At 35.9% G+C, this 21,713-nt stretch overlaps 2 protein-coding genes across 2 annotated transcripts in view; both read right to left on the bottom strand.

Annotated features, from left to right (window-relative positions):
* Positions 1–5,432: 5,432 nt before the first annotated feature.
* On the bottom strand, positions 5,433–5,947 carry LOC144422217 (uncharacterized). Its single transcript, XM_078112169.1, has 2 exons — positions 5,735–5,947; positions 5,433–5,633 (listed from the first exon to the last, which is right to left on the bottom strand). The coding sequence occupies exons 1-2, from the start codon at positions 5,945–5,947 to the stop codon at positions 5,433–5,435; spliced, it is 414 nt and encodes a 137-aa protein (XP_077968295.1).
* Positions 5,948–16,136: 10,189 nt separating this feature from the next.
* LOC120347296 (E3 ubiquitin-protein ligase rnf213-alpha-like) overlaps positions 16,137–21,713 on the bottom strand; it is a 37,156-nt gene continuing 31,579 nt past the window's right edge. The window contains exons 29-34 of the mRNA XM_078111623.1: positions 21,271–21,315; positions 20,996–21,073; positions 20,378–20,494; positions 19,316–19,511; positions 17,620–17,755; positions 16,137–17,186 (exon numbers count right to left, since the gene is read on the bottom strand). Coding sequence (XP_077967749.1) covers positions 17,042–17,186; positions 17,620–17,755; positions 19,316–19,511; positions 20,378–20,494; positions 20,996–21,073; positions 21,271–21,315 — 717 coding nt within the window. The 3' untranslated portion in view covers positions 16,137–17,041. The remainder of the gene's footprint in view (positions 17,187–17,619; positions 17,756–19,315; positions 19,512–20,377; positions 20,495–20,995; positions 21,074–21,270; positions 21,316–21,713) is intronic.

A 21,713-nucleotide genomic window follows, 5' to 3' on the forward strand; every position in this document is an offset into this window, starting at 1 on the left:
CCATAATGGTTGTAGCAGTTATTCAATTCAATTTACTGATTTAAAAAATCTGCAATCGATCCCCAGAGCACCGCTAGATCATTCAATATACTGATATATAAACAACAAATCTATTTTATGTATTATTCCAAATGAAGAAATGGCATGTCAGCATGTAAGTTACTATATTACAATATTATCATACTGTCATACAATTACAGAATTATTCCAAGCATATTAGATGAATTTTATATTTTCAGGTCACTATTCACAAGGCTGCAAGATGTGATTTACAATACAGTACATTTATTACTTAGAGGAGTTTTGCAGCTTTTCTGAATTGTCGCCGTGTGTTATTTAGCCTACCTCTTATGTATAAAGCATTCTGCCTGCACTGCGATCGGTAAGTTAACTTATGTCTATTGTAATTATTTTATAAATGGGCATGGCACATGCCATGGGGAAGCGGCCTTCAAAATAGATTAAATGATAGTATAAATATAAGTATAAGCTTGTTTCGACTCCATAATTAGCATAAAAAACGATTAAATAGTTAATAACAACAAAATAAATAAAACTGATTACAAAATCGGGAAAGCGAACAAAGCCCTAAGTATCTTACTTATCCATTATGCTGTTTTGTCTGCTTGTGAATAGTAGAATAAAAATAAATACCGATATATATATATACATCATATAGTTCAAACCGAAGAAAAAATATTTATACACTAACAGCCGGGCCATTTCTTCTGGGGATTTTATATTTTTTTAAAGGCTGTGACTGACTCGATGACCTAACGGTCGGTTCGTTACAGCCTTGTCACAATGCCTTGAAATTAATTTTGAAATGTTGCATGTAAACTATTTGACATGTTGACGAAATAAAATACTACTACTACTACTACTACCACAAGGGGCCCTACTAAAAAGGTAGGTATCATAGGTATCACAGGTATCATAGGTATCACTCACTAAAAAGGTAGGTATCAGTAGTAAATGACTAAAAAGGTAGGTATCAGTAGTAGATGACTAAAAAGGTAGGTATCAGTAGTAAATGACTAAAAAGGTAGGTATCAGTAGTAAATGACTAAAAAGGTAGGTATCAGTAGTAAATGACTAAGCGGACATCGGAACGTAACATGGGTAACAGGTTAGGGGATAATTTTTTTCCAATTTTCCTTATTTTAGTCCTATTATCAGTTCTAAGACTAGCCAAGGGCCTCCCGTAGTATTTATACCTAAAATTATGGCCTAACCCTAACCTAGTACACATATTACATTCCGATGTCCGCCATCTTGGTTCGCATACTTCGGGAGCCCCCTTTTTAGTCATCTACTACTGATACCTACCTTTTTAGTTATTTACTACTGATACCTACCTTTTTAGTCATCTACTACTGATACCTACCTTTTTAGTTATTTACTACTGATACCTACCTTTTTAGTCATCTACTACTGATACCCACCTTTTTAGTTATTTACTACTGATACGTGATACCTACCTTTTTAGTCATCTACTACTGATACCTACCTTTTTAGTCATCTACGGTACTACTGACCGCTGTGAAGCTAGTAGAATTTGACCTTTGTGTGCGGCGAGGCGAAAAGGTTAAAATTCTTGGCAGAATTGTAGGCGTGTCATTATTTACAACTGAAAAAATGTAGACAGGTAAACTTAACATAACAAAAAAGGAAAGATATTTAGTAAAATAAAACTAAAATTACCATTTACAAAGCAAAAGCATTAATTGCTTGGTAAAATAAGCATAATAAATAGTTAGCAACTAATTTTTTATAAATATCCCGTGTTGATTATGCCTTTATTCATCAAAATTACGTAAAGCGAAAAAGGGTTAAATTTTGCAATTTTCAAATATTAATAGAAATATCTTCCGCTCAAGAGGCATGGATTTTATAATTTCATATCAAAGTAGAATATATTAGGTTTATCACACACATTGAACCTAAAACTACTCGAACTTAGAAAAGGGAGTACTCCCTTGTTGAAGATACCCCTATTACTCGAAATTACCTGAAACGTAAAAATGGTAAATTTTGCAATTTTCAAATCTTAATAGAAATATGTTCCGCTCAAGAGGCACGCGATTTTGTATTTCATATCAAAGTAGAATATATTAAGTTTTATCACACACATTGAACCTAAAACTACTCGAACTTAGAAAAGGGAGTACTTCCCTGTTGAAGATACCCCTTTTCATCAAAATTACGTAAAGCGAAAAAGGGTTAAATTTTGCAATTTTCAAATGTTAATAGAAATATGTTCCGCTCAAGAGGCACGCGATTTTATAATTTCATATCAAAGTAGAATATATTAAGTTTATCACACACATTGAACCTAAAACTACTCAAACTTAGAAAAAGGAGTACTTCCCTGTTGAAGATACCCCTTTTCATCAAAATTACGTAAAGCGAAAAAGGGTTAAATTTTGCAATTTTCAAATGTTAATAGAAATATGTTCCGCTCAAGAGGCACGCGATTTTATAATTTCATATCAAAGTAGAATATATTAAGTTTATCACACACATTGAACCTAAAACTACTCAAACTTAGAAAAAGGAGTACTCCCCTGTTGAAGATACCCCTTTTCATCAAAATTACGTAAAGCGAAAAAGGGTTAAATTTTGCAATTTTCAAATGTTAATAGAAATATGTTCCGCTCAAGAGGCACGCGATTTTATAATTTCATATCAAAGTAGAATATATTAAGTTTATCACACACATTGAACCTAAAACTACTCGAACTTAGAAAAGGGAGTACTCCTCTGTTGAAGATACCCCTTTTTATCAAAATTACGTGAAGCAAAAAAGGGTTAATTTTTGCAATTTTCAAAAGTTAATAGAAATATGTTCCGCTCAAGAGGCGCGCGATTTTATAATTTCATATCAAAGTAGAATATATTAAGTTTATCACACACATTGAACCTAAAACTACTCGAACTTAGAAAAAAGAGTACTCCCCTGTTGAAGATACCCCTTTTCATCAAAATTACGTAAAGCGAAAAAGGGTTAAATTTTGCAATTTTCAAATGTTACTCATAATGATAGTTATTCGACTCTTTCGTTCCGGCCGACTGACGCTGTACGATGACAACTTTTTTCGTTTTTTTGGCGGTATGAAATGTTGACATTTATTTCCAGAGTTGGTTTTATGTTTTCGATTCAAGGCGAGTGAGCAGGAGCGGTGTGGGAAATTTTGGTGTTGGACGCACAGTACAAGCTAATTTTCTGCCAGAATATCCTCATTCCTTTTCTGTCGACCGGCGTTTACCTGTTTACGGATGAATTCTATCACAATCAGATAAGTGCATTAATTTTTTTAAGATTTACGGTTAATGACATTTTGCAAACAGAAATTGGCTTTTTATCGTTTTTTCAGTTTTTCCTGGAGGGCAATCTAGGATTTATATTGGTCAGACTGCAGTATTGAAGCTAAGATAAGAGTATCATAGACTTTCTATATCTGTATATTTTTTCTTCAATAAGGAATGATGTCTGTGCATGGTTTTCTTGCATGGCTCACTGTCGTGAATTAGTACCATACTTGCACGGATGGTCTGCTCACTAACACTCTATTTACTTTAAAGCCAAATTAATGCATGTGGCTAAACCTTGAATATAAAAATCACTTTGCTCTGCATGAATTACACTGCATGATTCTGTGATCTGTATTTGGAAAAATATTCTTTATTTTCTTGCATGTCAGTTTTTTTAGTGTTGCATGATTATCCTGAATCTTCACTTCCATTTTTCACTTTCCCTTTTTATGTTAACCCCCAAACTAAAATGAACCAAATTCAGTGAGTGTTGCATGATTATCACTTCGATTTTACCCTATTCTGTTATTTTCACTCCTAAAACCGAAATGAAGCAATCTGAAGCATTCATCATATATTCTAACACAGATGGATAGATATTTGAAATTAGGAGAGTGCTCTAATGACTGGCTTACACCAGATCTTGTTGAAGAACTCCTTTTCAAAGATATGGAAGGCACTTCTACTTGTACACCTACTTGTACAGGTACTAGCAGTAGATCTTCAGTACAAAGTGCAGTGCCACTGGATGGAGGAATTTGCACAAAGTAGGAATTGTAATGTCATAATCAGCAAATTCCCTAAATTTTGCTGTGAGGCCAAATCCTCATTCAGTGGCAGTGTATTGAGCAATTCTGATGCTGCAGATCTATTGCTCGAGATAATACAACAGGTTATTCTACCCAAAGACCCTGTGGAGCAGCTTGTAACTGGTGAGCTCAGTGAGGCTGACAATTCGACACTTGAATATTTGCGAGGATATACAATCAAGAGGGCCCTAACAAAATTTCCGACATCGTTTCTCATATGCGAAATGTGTGGTACAGCTCTGCAGGGTTCGCTTATTCCTTTAATGGAAAGAAAGGTTGGTGCTCTCATGTATCCATCACATGAATATCTCCACCTTTTGTAACGTGTGTACTTAAGGTTCACACGGGAAGCTAGCAGAAATCCGAACACTATTAATTTTAACAGAGTTGCAGAGGAGGTCCTCCAAAGTCAATTTTGTCAGAACTATATGGATCTGATTCAGAACGCCTGTGATGAAAATTTCATTGAAGGGGAAGCTGTGTCTCCAATATCTTTTGTAGTGAGACTTCTTGTTAGAGTGCTATCATACAGCTTTGCAAAAAACCTCTATTATGTTGATCATCGAAGATCTCCACCTGACATCCAATATTTCATCTCCCAACCTTTCTTGTATTAGATTTCAGACCCTTTACACCGAAAAAGTGCTTTTCCTTCCATGAAGAGTTGAAATTGTCATCTTTTCTTCCGAACTCGCCTTTATACAAAGAGACTAAATTCGGGACATGTAAAGTGGTAGATTACAGGTGGGTAATATTGCAACATTAATTGACATTTACCACGTTTTTTTCAAAATATATGCACCAGTGTTAAGTGGTACTGTTAAAAATGCTAATATGACAAGGTGATGGGAAGTATAAATCAATTTTATATATAAATCGATATTGTGTTTAAATTGGATTTGTCAATGCAATATTCAAAGAAATGCGGTATGGTGATCTTAATTAACACTCCAACATTGTATCAATTGCAAAAAATGTTCTATTCCTAAATAACACTCACTATTTTTAGATACTAGTCTAAACATCTAATTCTGCCGGCTGGTATTTGTGAGAAGCCAACTCACCACGGCAAGGTTCCAGCCTTTGAGTTAGATCTCTTTTTGAACAGAAGAAACCCAAGCATGGATAGGCAGATCGCCGATGCTTGGTAAAGAAACTGCTGTGGATGCCGTTGGCTGAACATAATTCAGCTCATCCGCCTTCTGGTATACCAAGGGTCCCACTACCCAGAGAGAGGTACAGTACATGTGGATGCCGTTGGCTGGATAATATCCAGCTCATCCGCCTTTTGGTATACCAGGGGTCCCACTACCCCAAAAACCATGATGTTTTGTATTTCATTCTTTTTGGCATGGGATCATCACAAACAGTGGTCCATGCGTTATTTTTGCCAAATGTTGTATTACCACCTTTTATTTTTTTGATAGCTTTCCTCTGTGTTATATGCTGAATGCCATATGCCACCTGTGTAATGTCAGGGTTCTGACTTCTTCTTCTTCCCAGCTGTCTCTGAAATGTATGTGCAACACATTTAAATTTGACATGCTCTACTACTTTTTACGAATCGCAAAATGTTCATAAGCCCTAAATTAATCTTCCAAATTACATACCAAGTTTCCAAAAAATGCTTCCAAAACATCCTGTGTGAAACTATGCAGACAAACATAATCTAATTGTTGTAACAACCTTTCACACAACGCTAACAGATTGTTAGTGGTAAAAATTAAGCCATCAAGTGTTGGAGTAGCAATGACTCTCTTGGGTTCCATACGACTCAATGGATCATTCTGCGAATAAAAAACAATGGTAGTTTGTTTAACCATTTTGTCAATTGGTTCCTGTTACAAGGGTGAAGTTGGATATCCAGGGACAAGTAATTAAAATCACCTTCCAAGTGAGTAGTGTTCGGGAGAACGATCTCAACCAAAGTAGCCGGTCGTCATTGATGTTGCGAATCGGACATGCCATGTTGCAATTCACTACAGTGAACCACTTTTGAAAAGCAATATTTGACATGCAACTATGTATAGTCTCTCATTCAAGCAATTACATACCTAAGAAAACTGTTTTATGAATAACAGTGAACTCACTTGTCCATCATCAAAACATACTATGATGTGCCCTCTGCACCTGGGATATCACGAAGACATTGCCCAACTTTAAAACTGAGAACATCTCTTGCAAGGCCTACTTTCATCTGAAATTGGAAAGATTCAATTACCACATTCATGATACTCATATTTGAAAATATCACCAGTTGGTGTATAAACCATGACCTTCGATCGTGGATTCAGTATGACGTGATCTTGAGTCAGACGTGTTCGAATTAAAGCCAAACTTGACCTCTCTTTTTCAAAAAGCTGAAGAAGGTGTGTCCAAAGCACATCACGACCTCTCAGGTTCATATACTTCGCACCACCAGGCCTCGAAGAATATAAAGCATTTCGAGAAGTCTGGAAATAATTAAATCACGCCACATCACGAAAATATAGCAGGAAAAACCACCTTAAAATTTAAATTTGGGTACTCCCCAAGCATGTGAACCGGAACATAGTATGTGTACCAGGTTAGGGGTAGGCCCTAATTTCAGGTACAAATACTACAGGAGGCAAACTTGGCTAGTCCCCGAAGTCGTACTAGGGAAAATTTGAATAAAATTATGGCCTAACCCTAATCTCGTATACATACCGCATTCCGTTGTCCGCCATCTTGGTTCACATACTTCGGGGGTACCAAAATTTTTTTCTTGAAAATATAGCCTATGAGTCTATGACTACAGCTACTATGAATTAGGTCCAAAATTGAATAGATTATCATTTACCTTCAAAAGATGAGATGGGTCAGAGCACAAAAAAATTGGTTGGTGTGGATTGTGCGGGTTTGGTGCAGTGAATGTCCCTTCCAGTGGGATGGGAGTCACACCAGCGATCAGTTTGAAAAACCGTCGATTGGTGGACATTCCATCCGCAACAACAGCATGTATCTGGACAGATCTCCTTCCACATGCTGATAAAACTTTCCAAAAGTTGATAGCCAACTGTCCTGGTGGTGTGACTGTTGTTGGATACCAAGCAATTGGCAGGGAAATCTCTCTCTTGATTGTTCGAATATAATAAACTAAAAACGTTGGATTAATATATTAAAATTATATGTAACCATTACACGAAAAGTGTTGCCAAAATCTTACTAAGTAATTCATTTAGAATCAGAAAAAAAAAACAGTTACCCAATATATGACTTGCAAGAACACATTCGTTTGAGAGTTCACTCTTAATAAACCCAACTAACTTGCCATTTTTAACAACAAGATCTTCTCTGACTGAAATAGTAAAAATAAGATTCTGTATTTTATCTTGCTTATTTGAAGATTCAATAAAAATGTCTTACTTTTCATCTCATCCACAGTTAGATACCCAGGGAGACTTTCGTGTTCAGACATCACTCTTTCAATTTCCATAATAGCAGCTGGGTTGATCCCAGGTTCAGGAGAAAGGTGATTGCTGTTTATGTAAATTGTACTTTAGAAACTGAAATCTATAACCTACAACTTCCTATATAGTATAATGAAATGAAAATATAGTTTATCGATATCTTTGTATGGTTGACAGACATGACAATACCAACACCTGGCTCTGTCTAATATGATTGTACGCTGCAGGCGAGCGGAAATACAACTCTATAGCCCATCGTATGGTATCTGGGTGATATCGTCTTCCTTTCCCAGCGATCGACGCGTTTTCGACTTGATTTGAGAAAAACATTTGCTGCCAATTATTCATGTCCCTCTTACTTTCCCCAAAAATGTTCTGTATAAAAATTTTGATTATAATAATATAGTTTATCTGAGACTCGAAGCATGTCATTAAGTACCTGAATCAGGCCATGCATACCATCATCAACAACCACCTCTTGTTCTTTTTGATACCCTCCAAACTTTACACATTCCGAACACAATGCTAGGGCACCCTTCACTATGAAAACACAAAGAATATTGCAAAGGAAATTCAGTTTTCAAAAAAATGTTATTACTTGCCCATAATTTCACATTTTGGTGCCCTGTATATATTTTTTTGTGCAATCTTGCACCCATCCCATTGCAGTAGAGGATGCTCCAGAGCCCCTTTCAAAAATTTTCCAATACCTGCACAGACCTTTAGATTTTCGAAATGACCTGAGAATCAATAATTCAGTCAAGTTCACTGAGGACTCTAAACTGATAAATTTATTAGAATTCCATAGCATACTATCTACTTACACATCATGTTGTATATCGAATCATAGGCGAGATCTTCAAATACGTTGACGCTGACCTGCCACCCTAAAACCCCAACTTTTTCTATCTTTAGGTCTGAGTTTATCTGTATCCTTTGATAATACAAAAACTAATAGTTGACAAAAATTTAAAGTCTTCATTTAAAGAAAACTCATTAATTACTGTATAAACCTTATTCTGGGTATAATGCAATCCTTTTCTCTCAACTCTGCTATAAATAGGCCATTCTGGTCGTAAAAAATCCACTTTTCTGTCAAATAAATTCATTATCTTAGTTCATAGATGTGGAACTCATATACATGATAACAATATTTTAGAATATCTCTGAAACCTTTTATGTTTGATGGCAGCTTTTCACATGCATTCCACAAGTGTTTCAATGAAATATACTTCGGCTTTTTTACAAACATCCTTTCCTTTGGTGCCTTACGAGGTATTGTTGAATGTTTTTTCTTAGGTAAATTGAGAATGGGCCTGGCACCTAGCCTCAATCTAGGTCTGCCTTCAAATAAAATATCTTCTTTGCGAAAATGGGCTTCACAAATAGCAGCGCTGAAATATTCATTCAAACAGTTTTTTATAATAATTTATTCGAAGTACAAAACTTCATATATAAATAAATAATATGACTGGATTACTTACGATTCTTTGTGAAGCATTTGTTTAATTATATCACCCCGAGCAAAATCATGGAGTGACAAAGTAAAATTTTTTAATTCCTGCCGATGTCTGCATTCTTCCTGATTTTTGGCAAACTCTGGCCGCAAAATAGAGAACAAAGCTCTATTTTCGACATTCTTCTATTTCCTTGACCAGAAACACCCCGGAACAGAGCAATGCGTAGCAGGCATTTTTAATATATGGTTACAGTAATTATCTGGATTTATCAGTAATTTGGTTTTGGAGTTTGGACGGAAGTGAAGATTCAGGATAAACATGCAACACTAAAAAAACTGACATGCAAGAAAATAAAGATTAATTTTTCAAATACAGATCATAGAATCATGCAGTGTAATTCATGCAGAGCAAAGTGATTTTTATATTCAAGGTTTAGCCACATGCATTAATTTGGCTTTAAAGTAAATAGAGTGTTAGTGAGCAGACCATCCGTGCAAGTATGATACCGTACTAATTCACGACAGTGAGCCATGCAAGAAAACCATGCACAGACATCATACCTTATTGAAGAAAAAATATACAGATATAGGAAGTCTATGATACTCTTAGCTTCAATATTGCAGTCTGAACAATATAAATCCTAGTTGCCCTCCAGGAAAAACTGAAAAAACGACAAAAAGCCAATTTCTGTTTGCAAAATGTCATTAACCGTAAATGTTAAAAAAATTATTGCACTTATCTGATTGTGATAGAATTCATCCGTAAACAGGTAAACGCCGGTCGACAGAAAAGGAATGAGGATATTCTGGCAGAAAATTAGCTTGTACTGTGCGTCCAACACCAAAATATACCACACCGCTCCTCCTCACTCGCCTTGAATCGAAAACATGAAACCAACTCTGGAAATAAATGTCAACATTTCATACCGCCAAAAAAACGAAAAAAGTTGTAATCGTACAGCGTCAGTCGGCCGGAACGAAAGAGTCGAATAACTATCATTATGAGGTAACTATGGTCGAATGCGGGCTCGTATCACGTGACATCTATATGACGTCACAATTACATGCCGCTGCATCCGTGCTTGCAAATCGCCACCTGCTTCTGCCACCTTTTGCTATGGAACAGTACTACATGATTACTCTACCGGGCAGAACACCTCATATACACACAAATTGGAGATTTTCCCACGGCACCCCTGACAACATTCTACGGCACACCGGTGTGCCGCGGCACCCCGGTTGAAAAACACTGATCAGACAGACACATACCTATCAACATACTTACCGATTAAAATCGATAAGTAACAAGAAAAATTTTTGGCAAATAGGTGACTGAAAAATTATTATATACCCCAATTAAGAAACAATTTTGGTGAACATACGATCGATAGTCATATATATAAATACAATTTAGGTTGAATAACTATTATTAGTAAGCCTTTCAAACAAGACAACAACCGTAGCCTATTAAAAACTCAAACCCAATATTTAAATAGGTAAACGATGACTATTATTTGGAGCAGCAATAAATCAGCCTGACAAATAAAAGGCAGTTTTTGCAAATATACAAGTAGCCCTCATATATAAGTGGAAATTTGGATAAATAAACATTATTTGAAGTAGCGAGGGTCAGCCTCATTTACAAATGCACAAAATATTTCTCAATATAAAGAATATGGATGAATGAATGATGTGAAGGTAAGGCAGTTTTTGCAAATACTCAATATATAAATATGAATAAATAAACTATTATTCAAATCAGCAAGAGTTCAGCCTCAATATTAGATGGCAGTTATTGCAAATATTCAAAGTAGTACTCAATATATGAATATGGATAAATAAACTATCATTCAAATCAGCAAGAGTTCAGCTGCAATATTAGATGGCAGTTATTGCAAATAGACAAAGTAGTACTCAATATATGAATAAATATAAATAAACTATTATACAATTCAGCAAGGGTTAGCCTCAATATTAGATGGCAGTTATTGCAAATACACAAATAGTACTCAATATATGCATATGGATAAATAAACTATTATTCAAATCAGCAAGAGTTCAGCCTCAATATTAGATGGCAGTTATTGCAAATAGACAAAGTAGTACCTAATATATGAATATGGATAAATAAACTATCATTCAAATCAGCAAGAGTTCAGCTGCAATATTAGATGGAAGTTATTGCAAATAGACAAAGTAGTACTCAATATATGAATAAATAAACTATTATACAATTCAGCAAGGGTTAGCCTCAATATTAGATGGCAGTTATTGCAAATGCACAAATAAACTCAATATATGAATATGGATAAATAAACTATCATTCAAATCCGCAAGAGTTCAGCTGCAATATTAGATGGAAGTTATTGCAAATAGACAAAGTAGTACTCAATATATGAATAAATATAAATAAACTATTATACAATTCAGCAAGGGTTAGCCTCAATATTAGATGGCAGTTATTGCAAATGCACAAATAAACTCAATATATGAATATGGATAAATAAACTATCATTCAAATCAGCAAGAGTTCAGCTGCAATATTAGATGGAAGTTATTGCAAATAGACAAAGTAGTACTCAATATATGAATAAATAAACTATTATACAATTCAGCAAGGGTTAGCCTCAATATTAGATGGCAGTTATTGCAAATGCACAAATAAACTCAATATATGAATATGGCCATGAATATATGAAATATATATGAATATATGAATATGGATATATGAATATGGCCAATATAGAAGAAGAGATCACCCGCAGATATCCACATATCCATTACTGCTGAGGAAGCCAGAGTGACTCTCGAAAATCCATAAAATTGTGACATTTTTGGAAAGAAGTAGTCGGATGATAACAGAAACTATGGGGGTAGGTTTGCAGATGAAAAAAGATGTAGCACTATGAAACATGACTATTATAGTTGGAGTAGATTTCTATTTGGCAAGCACAAGGAGAACTTTGAAAAGGCCAGTAACGGTGAACGAAGACCCTGCTATATTATCTAATATTAACCGAGATAAGGTATTACCGGTAAATAGTGCAAACGAATTCATAAATAGCACAGTTACCACTGCATATGTGAACTGTGCTGCGGATTCCCATTGTCAACCTCTTTTTGCTTCTGCTGTCCCTGGGTAAGGATCGTATTTTGTCGCTCTTATTTTATCTGCTTTAAGCGTGGATTTTACACTATTTTAATAAAGTCTCTTTGTTGCACCGTGAACTTCGAATCTATCTGTGTGTCCTTGCAGCACACTGGATCTTCTGAACTAATTATTACAGTATTATTAGACTGTATTAGTGGCGAGCACCTACCGGTATTCCGGTTAAGTCGTACTATTGCACTTTCGATGGTGACACATCCCCTTCAAGCTGGTAGAGGAGTCCGTCAAGGATGCCCTCTCACGGCAATCATTTTTAACATGGTGATGGAATTCATCCTCCGGGGTGTCAAAGATTAGCCGGAGGTCGGTAACCAGTTGCAATGTGCGCCAGACCGTCAACGGCCAGGACTTGCAGACAATTATGCTCTGTGTGCGTTGTCGCGGCAACCGTTAGATGCGCAACTTTCAATATGTGAGGAGTTTACGCGATGGTCCAGAATGCAATTTAAACACCATTGTGTCCTTGCATTGGTTGTTCGGGAGGCACGATGGTCGCGGACAGAAAGCCTTTCCATCTCAATTGCAGAGAGGTTGCTTTTCTCGACCGGGATGACTTCTGGAGGTACCTTGGCAAGAGCATGGGATACCGGATCGTCGGATGGAATATTGCCCGCGAAGCGGACATATTTAGGGTTGACCAGGCGTTCAAAACTTCGAATTCCCCCGACTCCATGGTCCGTTCGTTTGCTCGGCTGGTCGAGGCTTTATCGAGTCCGAGAGGCGACGCAGGCCCTGATAATCGACTTTCCCGAACGTGATAACTCCTCTTAGCGCCCTATGGGTCGCGGTATCGGTCTTTGCTGGGCTGTGTCCTCAGAAGGGAACTTCACGATCACCACTAACAATCCCCTGATCGAGAACAGCAAGAAGATCCCTTGGGTATTGCACCATGTTTCCAACACCCGTTGGTTGAGCGGTGGAGATAGCTTCGGGACCATTGAAATTTCCTGTCATTCCCGGTTCGGTTGCTCAAACCATTTTTTCTCCACGCTTTCTCGCTCAGTTTCAGATTTCGTGGGTTTTGAAAGCTTGAATAAATCTTCTGCCGCTGCGATCCGTTTGTAGACGGTTTACGACATATGCGGAACTTGTGGACTTGTAGTGGGTGTGGTTAGGCAAACGAGACTCTTTCTCATATGCTAAATCCCTGTCGCCCAGTAATGAATATCAAGGAGCGGCACGATTCGGTACAGGAAAAGATCTTAACTCACCTACCCACAGTCATCTAGGTGCGATATCGACGTAGTTTGTCAAGAGCACGCTGCTAGAATAGCTGCGCCCGATTTGGTTTTCGAGGAAATCGGGTCGTAGTACTCGTTTGCCAGAGTTGACGCGGCTCGTCGGAAGCACTCAAAGTATGAGGAGTTATGTCGCTCCATTGCTCTTGCCTCTGGCAAAGTTTCACCCATTTGTGGTTGGTCCTCTCGGCGGCTATGCCGTCGGAAACCAGATTGCTTTTGTACTTTGGGTGTGACCGAAGGGGACGCTACGGCGGTCTCCCGTAACTGCCTCAGAAATCTGACTTCACCCTCTTTTCCGACACTTCATTTTACTCTTTAATTAATTTCCTCTCTTTTCTTAGTGTGTGCATGAGGTGTGTTCGTGAGCTTGAGGGATTGTTTTATAAATTGATTGGTCATAATCACCCGGTTTAGTTGTATTTTATTCCCTCCCCACCACTTACTTCCCTAAATTTACGCTCGGCAATAGGCATGTACTACTTATATTAGTTTTATACCATTCACCTCAATTATCCCAATTTTGATTTGTAGATTTACCATATGGCACCAAATTATAATTTTGATCAGTTGTCTTTAAATTTTTTTTCTGCGACCACTGCACACTTTTCTTCACCTTAATTCGGCCGATAGTAAAAGGCGAGCGGTACCTATTGTACAGTCGTTTTCATCCTCAGAAACAATTGCCAAGTTGACCTTACGTAATGTTTTGTTCGCTTCCCAGATTCATCAATTATTTTATCTCTTTTTATACTGATTATCGAGTCAAAATAAGCTTATACTTAAGTAACTCATCAAGTCTGTCTACAATTCTAGCATACTGCCTAGGGTTTACATATTTGTTGACTTCAGAGCGGTACGCCTTCACCCTCATCAGTTATTTTTTCAACTTTACATTTCCGATTCAACTACATAAGCCTACATTTAAACCCATCCCTACAGTCTTCATTAACCGTATTGTCATCGAGAGTTCAGGCGCATATTCACCGTCTAAATATCGGACTCGGTTCGAAAAATAGAATGGATATGACGTTAACGATACAAAACTTAATTAATTTGCCTAGAGCACTGAAAGCTTAATCTGATAAGAGATTGCCTTCTACAGCTGCCAGGCTACCGGCTACTGCGAAATGGGCTGGCGTACACTGTACAGGGATTTCGCGTAACGAATTGCACTAATTATTCGCTAACAATGATAACGGAAAACAACAAAACAAACAAAATCATCTTTTATTAATAAGGCCATACAGCAACAGTAGTAACGAGAACATGCTAATAATTGATAATGTTCGTGTATTATGCTGGCTGACTAAATGCCAAAGTGGGATTTTTGGCTGACCGGTCGGGACGTCAGGGGAAGAGACGTTTAAAAGTGGGACGTATGGTATGCCTAATACTGCCTATACATCAGATCAGATTTAATAAATATAGAAATCCTATCATGTCTCAATGTTTATCCTAAGTATGAGTTTGAGACTAATGTGATGAATAACTTAGCAATAGAACGGAAGAACTCTAGTACATAAACGATGTGTATGTAGTTCGAGCATCAACCCAAATAGAATGGGGAGATGCTAAGGTTAAAAATGGTAGCATAGTCATTGTATCGTTGAACGCTTGGATAATACTTAAAACAAAGTCAAAAATAGTAATTGATTTGCTTTTGGTATTTTGTATATTTCTGTTGTAAATGTCAATATACCGGTACGTAAAATAAAATTAGAAGCTACCTCAAGTGACAACATAGAAAACTAAACTCAAAACTAAAAAATGTTGGTGTACATGAAAGCGCATAAAACATTTCATTAACTATTCACCATTCTGCATATCTGACAAGCACATTTATTTTATTTATGATACTTGTTCGAATGCGACAAATCTTGTGCACTCCGTCATTCCAACACTATATTGATTCACGTTCTTCTTACGATGTGTCTCAATTTGAGTTGTCATTTATCACAAAGTTTTGCATGTTAGTATAAGATAATTTATAGAAAAACTGTTCCAGGTCACATTTCAGCTACATTGTTCAGGTAACTGAAGACATATCCGACATGAGGTATTACAACTATTCGCTCAATAAGTGTATAAAGGAAGGGTAGAGGGCTTCGGTTGGCACATCCACATCTGTTTCCATGTAATTTCAATTACCCCTTTACTGCATTGTTCATTCACTGAAATATAGACGCGTTATAGAACTTCCGCAAGAGCGGAGATATGCGACAAAAAAGCTCCCAAAATATACCAAAGATTAACATTTTCATTTGCTGTATTTGAAGGTTGATGCTTATTATTTGAAACTATCCGCATAATATGTATTTTTTAAAGAAAAGCCATTTCCTCTTGAGTTTGAAGGCATTTTTAATGTTATTCGCTGGTTATCAGACAATTGTATATGGTTTTAATGTCGTTTGCAGACCGGGACAACACTCAGCAGGCACCTCTGCCATCGCACCGATGGTCTGTTACGGCTGCCTCCACCATCAACCATATGTATGTGAAACAAATAACTGGCTATTCCCATACCAGACATGGGTTGGTAACTAGACGAGAAGCCGTGGTTCGACATATGATTGATTATTCAGACATATCGTTCCTTATTTCCGCGATATATATGTAAATCCTATCCTATCCCATTGTTCGATGTTATCGAAATCGGGCCTCTATCAATAATCATCGAGCCTGAATTTAGCAGCAGCAGTCCACAAACGAATATACATTAATTATTTTCAATTCATTTTTCATGCAGTTAAATGTGATGAATATATATTTTTATACAATTAGTGAGCATAAAACGATAATCGCTAAATTCTTTAGACCAGTCTTTCCCAACTGGCTGTAAATTTTCTTGCATGTCAATAGATAATGTTCCATTTTTATGATGAACAACTAACGAGTTTTCATGCTTGGTGACATAAAAATAGCTATGAGGGTATTACCACAGATTTCGTGACCAAAATAAGCAGTTGGTTACATATTTTTATACACTATTGCATTGGTAAATTATCAATATTCAAATATTACAATAAATTTAACACATTAGTCTATGAATAGGATGTTCAACTGTGACTGTGTATTTTATTTCTTTGATCTAGCAGGGACAATGGATAGAAATAGACAAAGGGAAAAATGCAGCAAAATGTTGGGAAACACTGCTCTAAACAATACTAACAATGATTAAGAATATACAGCTGGGGGACTAGAAAGTTAAATTTAGGGCGATACAAACATAACATTTACGGTTATTTGTCCCGCTACTTTTGGAACTTCATACTTTAATTAATGAGAATATTATACTTGGATAGACTTGCATGATGAAATAAATATATACAAGATTACAACAGACAGGTTGACATTTTATTACATATCTTTTAAATCCGGGTAATACATGGTACAGTTTAGGATATTCTGAAAATAATATCAGTTGACATGAATCGCATGCTTAATATAATACATATCAAAAAGTAAATATTGAATCACATTTCTGAACCTCAAATAAGGAAAAGTATTACCATTAAACATTTTAATATTACAAGTGATTCGTGAATGTTCTGAAAACAGTTGAGAATCTGATTAAAAACCATCTACACAAATTAGATTGAGTTGTCTGTATATTAAGTTCATGTTAAAGAATTGAATCCCAGGACTGTTAAACGAAACAAATGTGATACATGCTGAAAACGAACTTCGACAGGTATTCTTTCATACCAGGAACTGGATGGATAGTCTTCTATAAACTCCAAGGAAGGAAAAATGTAGATCAAACTAAATTATGAAAAATAAACCATATCATATTATCAGTTGTAAGGAGTAACTAGACACAAGATAATATCAAACACACGGCTGCTACGAAAGTTTCAGAATTGAATGAATGAGGTTTTAACAATTGTCAAATTAATTGAAAGTGATTTACTATGTTATTAAATGAAAAAATACATTTCTAGTAAATCTCAAATCTAAAAATTTTAATATCAAGATTCTATAAATGTTTTAAATCAGTTCAATTAGTCATATATAACATAGAAAGAAAAGTTTATTATTATTCCAGTCTATGTCATTTGCAAACAAGTCAGGTGATAGTCGTTTTGGACACTGCATGACCAACAACGAATCCAGACACATTGGGAAATAATCCCTAATCACTCATAGTTTGAAAATTGGCTATAATTTAGATGTAGTTGGGTTTATTTATGCCTACCTCCATAAAGGTTTAAAATCTGGAACTTTGATCAACATTTCATTGATATGCTGCTGAAGGGAAGTAACATCAGTATGCTCGAAAGCTTCCTTCAAACTTCTCAAAGTTTCCTGATCTTCAATTTCTATTTGTTCAACTGTTTTTGTAGTAAAATATATAAGAACATATTGCAACACAATGCACTAATCTAGATCAGGGGTGGACCACATACGGCCCCCGGGCCAGATCCGGCCCGCGACGAGATTTTGACCGGCCCGCTGACTGTATCCAACCACACCTTGTAATGTGGTCCGACGGATCATTCCTGAAAGTTGCCGATCTACTCTCACCGCACTGTCAGTGCAAGCTGGTAAAATAAACAATTGCCTTAGTGAACAAACAATTGCGTTAGCACACTTGTTAAACAAACAATATAAGGTCAAAGCAGAAAGCGTTGTAAACATTCCATAAACATAATCCATATCCACATAAACAGATTTATTATTTTGTCAACCAAAAACAAACAGTGATCAATACGAAAAAAATACATAATACAAATAAAATTGCTTCGGTATTGACAGGAGGGAGCGATACGACCATGAGGTCATCGAGGTCAACTCCCAGTTGGTCTGTCAAATAATACTTTTGAAAATTCGATGTAATCTCAGAAAACTATTGGGGGAAGACATGTTTTATTGAGAACTCATTTAAGCAATAAAAGTTCTATATGCTTTAGATCAGTGGTTCCCAACCGTCGGTCCGGTGCCGGTTCGCGAGGCTTTTTTGCCGGTCCGCGGAAAATTTCATTTTGTTGTTTTTCTACTGTCTGAATCGCTTTACCGAAGCCGAAAAGACGAAGTTACGTTGGTTTATTACGCAATATTGCTGTTGGATACGTGCGAGATGGCCCAGCGACGTCTTGGCGCCGAGTAATCATACTTTTCGGTCCATCGCGAAAGCGCTCCGTCAAATCTCGCAAGATTCAGAAGCCTGGAAATCAGCATGCGTGCTTTTACCGTTCTGCATGCTTTTCTTGATTAATAGGTCAAAGTTATGTTGGTTTATTATGCAATTTCTCCTCCGCCGTCATATTGGTGTTTGATAAGTGCGGTATTAATGGCCCGGCGACGTCTTGGCGCTGAGTAATCACTTTTTGCTTTTTCGTTGCCGATTCATTGTGAAAGCGCTCCGTCAAATCTCGCAAGATTCAGAAACCTGGAAATCAGCATGCGTGCTTTTTCCGCTCTGCATGCTTTTCTTGATTAATCCAAATCAATCCAAATAAAAGGTTATGAATATTTCTTTGTTTAAACCAGAATGTATCAAGATAGACAGTATAATATTCCAGAGCATCACCATGAGCATCTAATAAAGATTGGATACCGAAGAATTTTTTGTAATCATCCGGCCCGCCAAGTACTTCATTTTCCCACATCTGGCCCGCCGACTAGAGAAGTTGCCCACCCCTGATCTAGATGATGGGTTAAATTTTTGTTGTGCTTGATGATGTAGGACTGATTCGCCAAATAAAAACAATTGTAAATGAAAGCAAATATGTAATAATAAGCACAATGCTTTTGGTATTGACTGGGGGAAGCGATACGACCAATACAGTCATCAGAGTCAGCTCCCTCTTATACATCTCCACATCACTTTTATTTAATACATAGACTATATTTATCTATGCAAACCCAAAATGACTAAGATTTTAACTTACCTTCTTGAAGTGATTCTTTGTATGGATTGAGACCTTGTTGCACAAAACTGACTGCCTTGTGACAAGATAGTTTCTGATACAGAGCAAGAGCATGTTGTATCTGGGCTGATTTTGGAATCATTAACAAATGAGACGATGAAAGCATAAGATCATTTTTCAAGTAATCTCGAAGTTTCCTTGTTGATTCAGCTTGTATCTATTATGTTGTTTGCAATTATTACATGAAAGCTACAATAATTCACAATATTGTGTACCTACATATGATGCCTGTGCTAAATACACTTTATTTAATTATAGAAAAATAAAATAGACCCCATAAACATTATCTAGGCATATTGAAATTTCAACTACAGAAATCCTGTGCCCAAACAATAGTTCTTGCAATAAAATATCACGCTCAACAAGAAATATAGGCTTCACATAACTAAATTACATTGCTGCAAAAGTATCTTTCATGAAAAATTCTATTTTTAACGTGTATGAACATTGACATACAGGCCTAGTTGTACTCATTGGTTTGCGAATTAGGGGATGTATTTGTGCACCTCGGAGATGATAAAAACCAGGTGAATCATTAAAATTCGACATTTTTACATCATGCTTAGTTTAGGATATCATGAGTATGTGTTATGTTATGATGAAACTCAGAGGGAAAAATAAAATAGTGGAAATGGTAAATTTGAGGCACCGATAAATAAAGATTATTGATGGCTTGAAAAACTGTTATTGCACTGTTGGTTCTATGACATATTTGAACGAATTCGGAATTCAGGTAAACTAGATTAAATAGCTTTATTTGACTCTAATGAATAAAAATATCTATTACGGTAGATGTTTTTACAACCATATAGAAAAATGCAATTATCACACTGCCCCTTACTGGTCATATCATTTTGAATTTAATGTATTGAATATGGAGAATGACAATTACCAGTAAAAAAGTAATACCATATTAAATCTTAACACTTGAACTGAATTTTGAATTATTTTATCTTGTATAAACAGTACACTCTTGGCAGATACCGGTAGGTAGATATATATATATACATATACGTTACAAACCTTAGCAAGAAAACTGATAGCTTGGGTTAGAGTTCTAACTCCTTCACACACATCTGCCAAAGTAACTTGTTGAAACATCTCTTCAACTTCATTCGACATTGGTCCGGGTAAAGGTATCTGGAAAAACATAAACTCGGTATATACCTGATTATAAAAAGCATTTTAAATTTTAATGTTAATGATGCATAAGTATATTTGGGGACAAAAGCCATATTTGGCGCTGGATACAATGAGTTGTGTCCTGCACAAGAGTGAAGACTCTCTAATACTTCTTTATTTCTTGTGAATACCATCACATAAAGAGGAATGTTGACAAAAAAGTTTCTAAATCATGGCCGCTACCCAGTTAGCAAGGCAATCATGCACTCGGCAAGATAGAAACCGTTTGCAGGCTTACTATAATAGCAGCTGACTTGACAATGTATAGTGGTTCCAATTTTTGCTTATGCCATTAAAATGTTTTTGGTAAGTTTTCCTGCCTATTCAAGTTGCTTTTTTGAGAATCAATTATACAAGAATATTGTAATTAATTAGTTTAAATGAGATATTTTTGAAACGTATTCTGTAACAATTTAAAAAAAGGCTGTGTATTTTTGTCTGAGAACATTGAAGTCATACCTGTGTAACATTATTTTTCACCACATCCCAATCAGAGCCTATTCCAAAATCTTGAGCATACTTGATACATGGTAAGGTCTGAACACAAGTTGCTCCATTAAATAAGCAAAACTTTATTTGACAAAAGAAAGTAGCAGTGGACGCATTGAATAGAATGTATGCAGAACATCAATTTAATATATGCTAATGAGAGAACACTAAGATATTATAATTGTGTTGAAAAAGAATTGAAAAAAAGATTAAATATATATTTTTAAATAAAATCTGAATTGTACCTTCTTTTTAATCATTTTCTTATAAGCTACAAATCTTTCTTTTGCCTAAAAATATATAGAAACTTGAGAACAGTATATAGAAATTGAGCAAAAATGATAAATGAGTACAGAATAAGTAATTACAATGAATTAAGAAAATCTATTAGGCAGTGTTTCTGAAGCAAGCTACAGTAAAAAATAATATTTGTAAGTTCTTCCAAAATAAGACTTCACAACGTTATGAATCTCTATATCAACAAACACAGGCTCACTGATTGAATAGTGATGCATTTGAAAATTTGTCATAAATTAATGTTAATATTTTTGGTGTGTTACGATTTGTATTACAGATTGGAAATGCGTCATTAGTCGAAAAAGTTTGGAAATCTATATATTGACAGAACCAAAATGTTACAGCTTGATGAAGGTCAAGGTATTACTTGTACATTGAGGTGTATCTTTTC

The sequence above is a fragment of the Styela clava genome, chromosome 4, assembly GCF_964204865.1.
Source record: "Styela clava chromosome 4, kaStyClav1.hap1.2, whole genome shotgun sequence".
Lineage (NCBI taxonomy): Eukaryota > Metazoa > Chordata > Ascidiacea > Stolidobranchia > Styelidae > Styela > Styela clava.

Excerpts from the sequence above, each read along its gene's own strand:
- LOC144422217 (XM_078112169.1), bottom strand. The coding sequence starts at position 5,947 with ATGGTTAAACAAACTACCATTGTTTTTTATTCGCAGAATGATCCATTG. Across the intron at positions 5,634-5,734 it reads AAGCATTTTTTGGAAACTTG|AGACAGCTGGGAAGAAGAAG; the intron begins GTATGTAATTTG and ends CATACATTTCAG.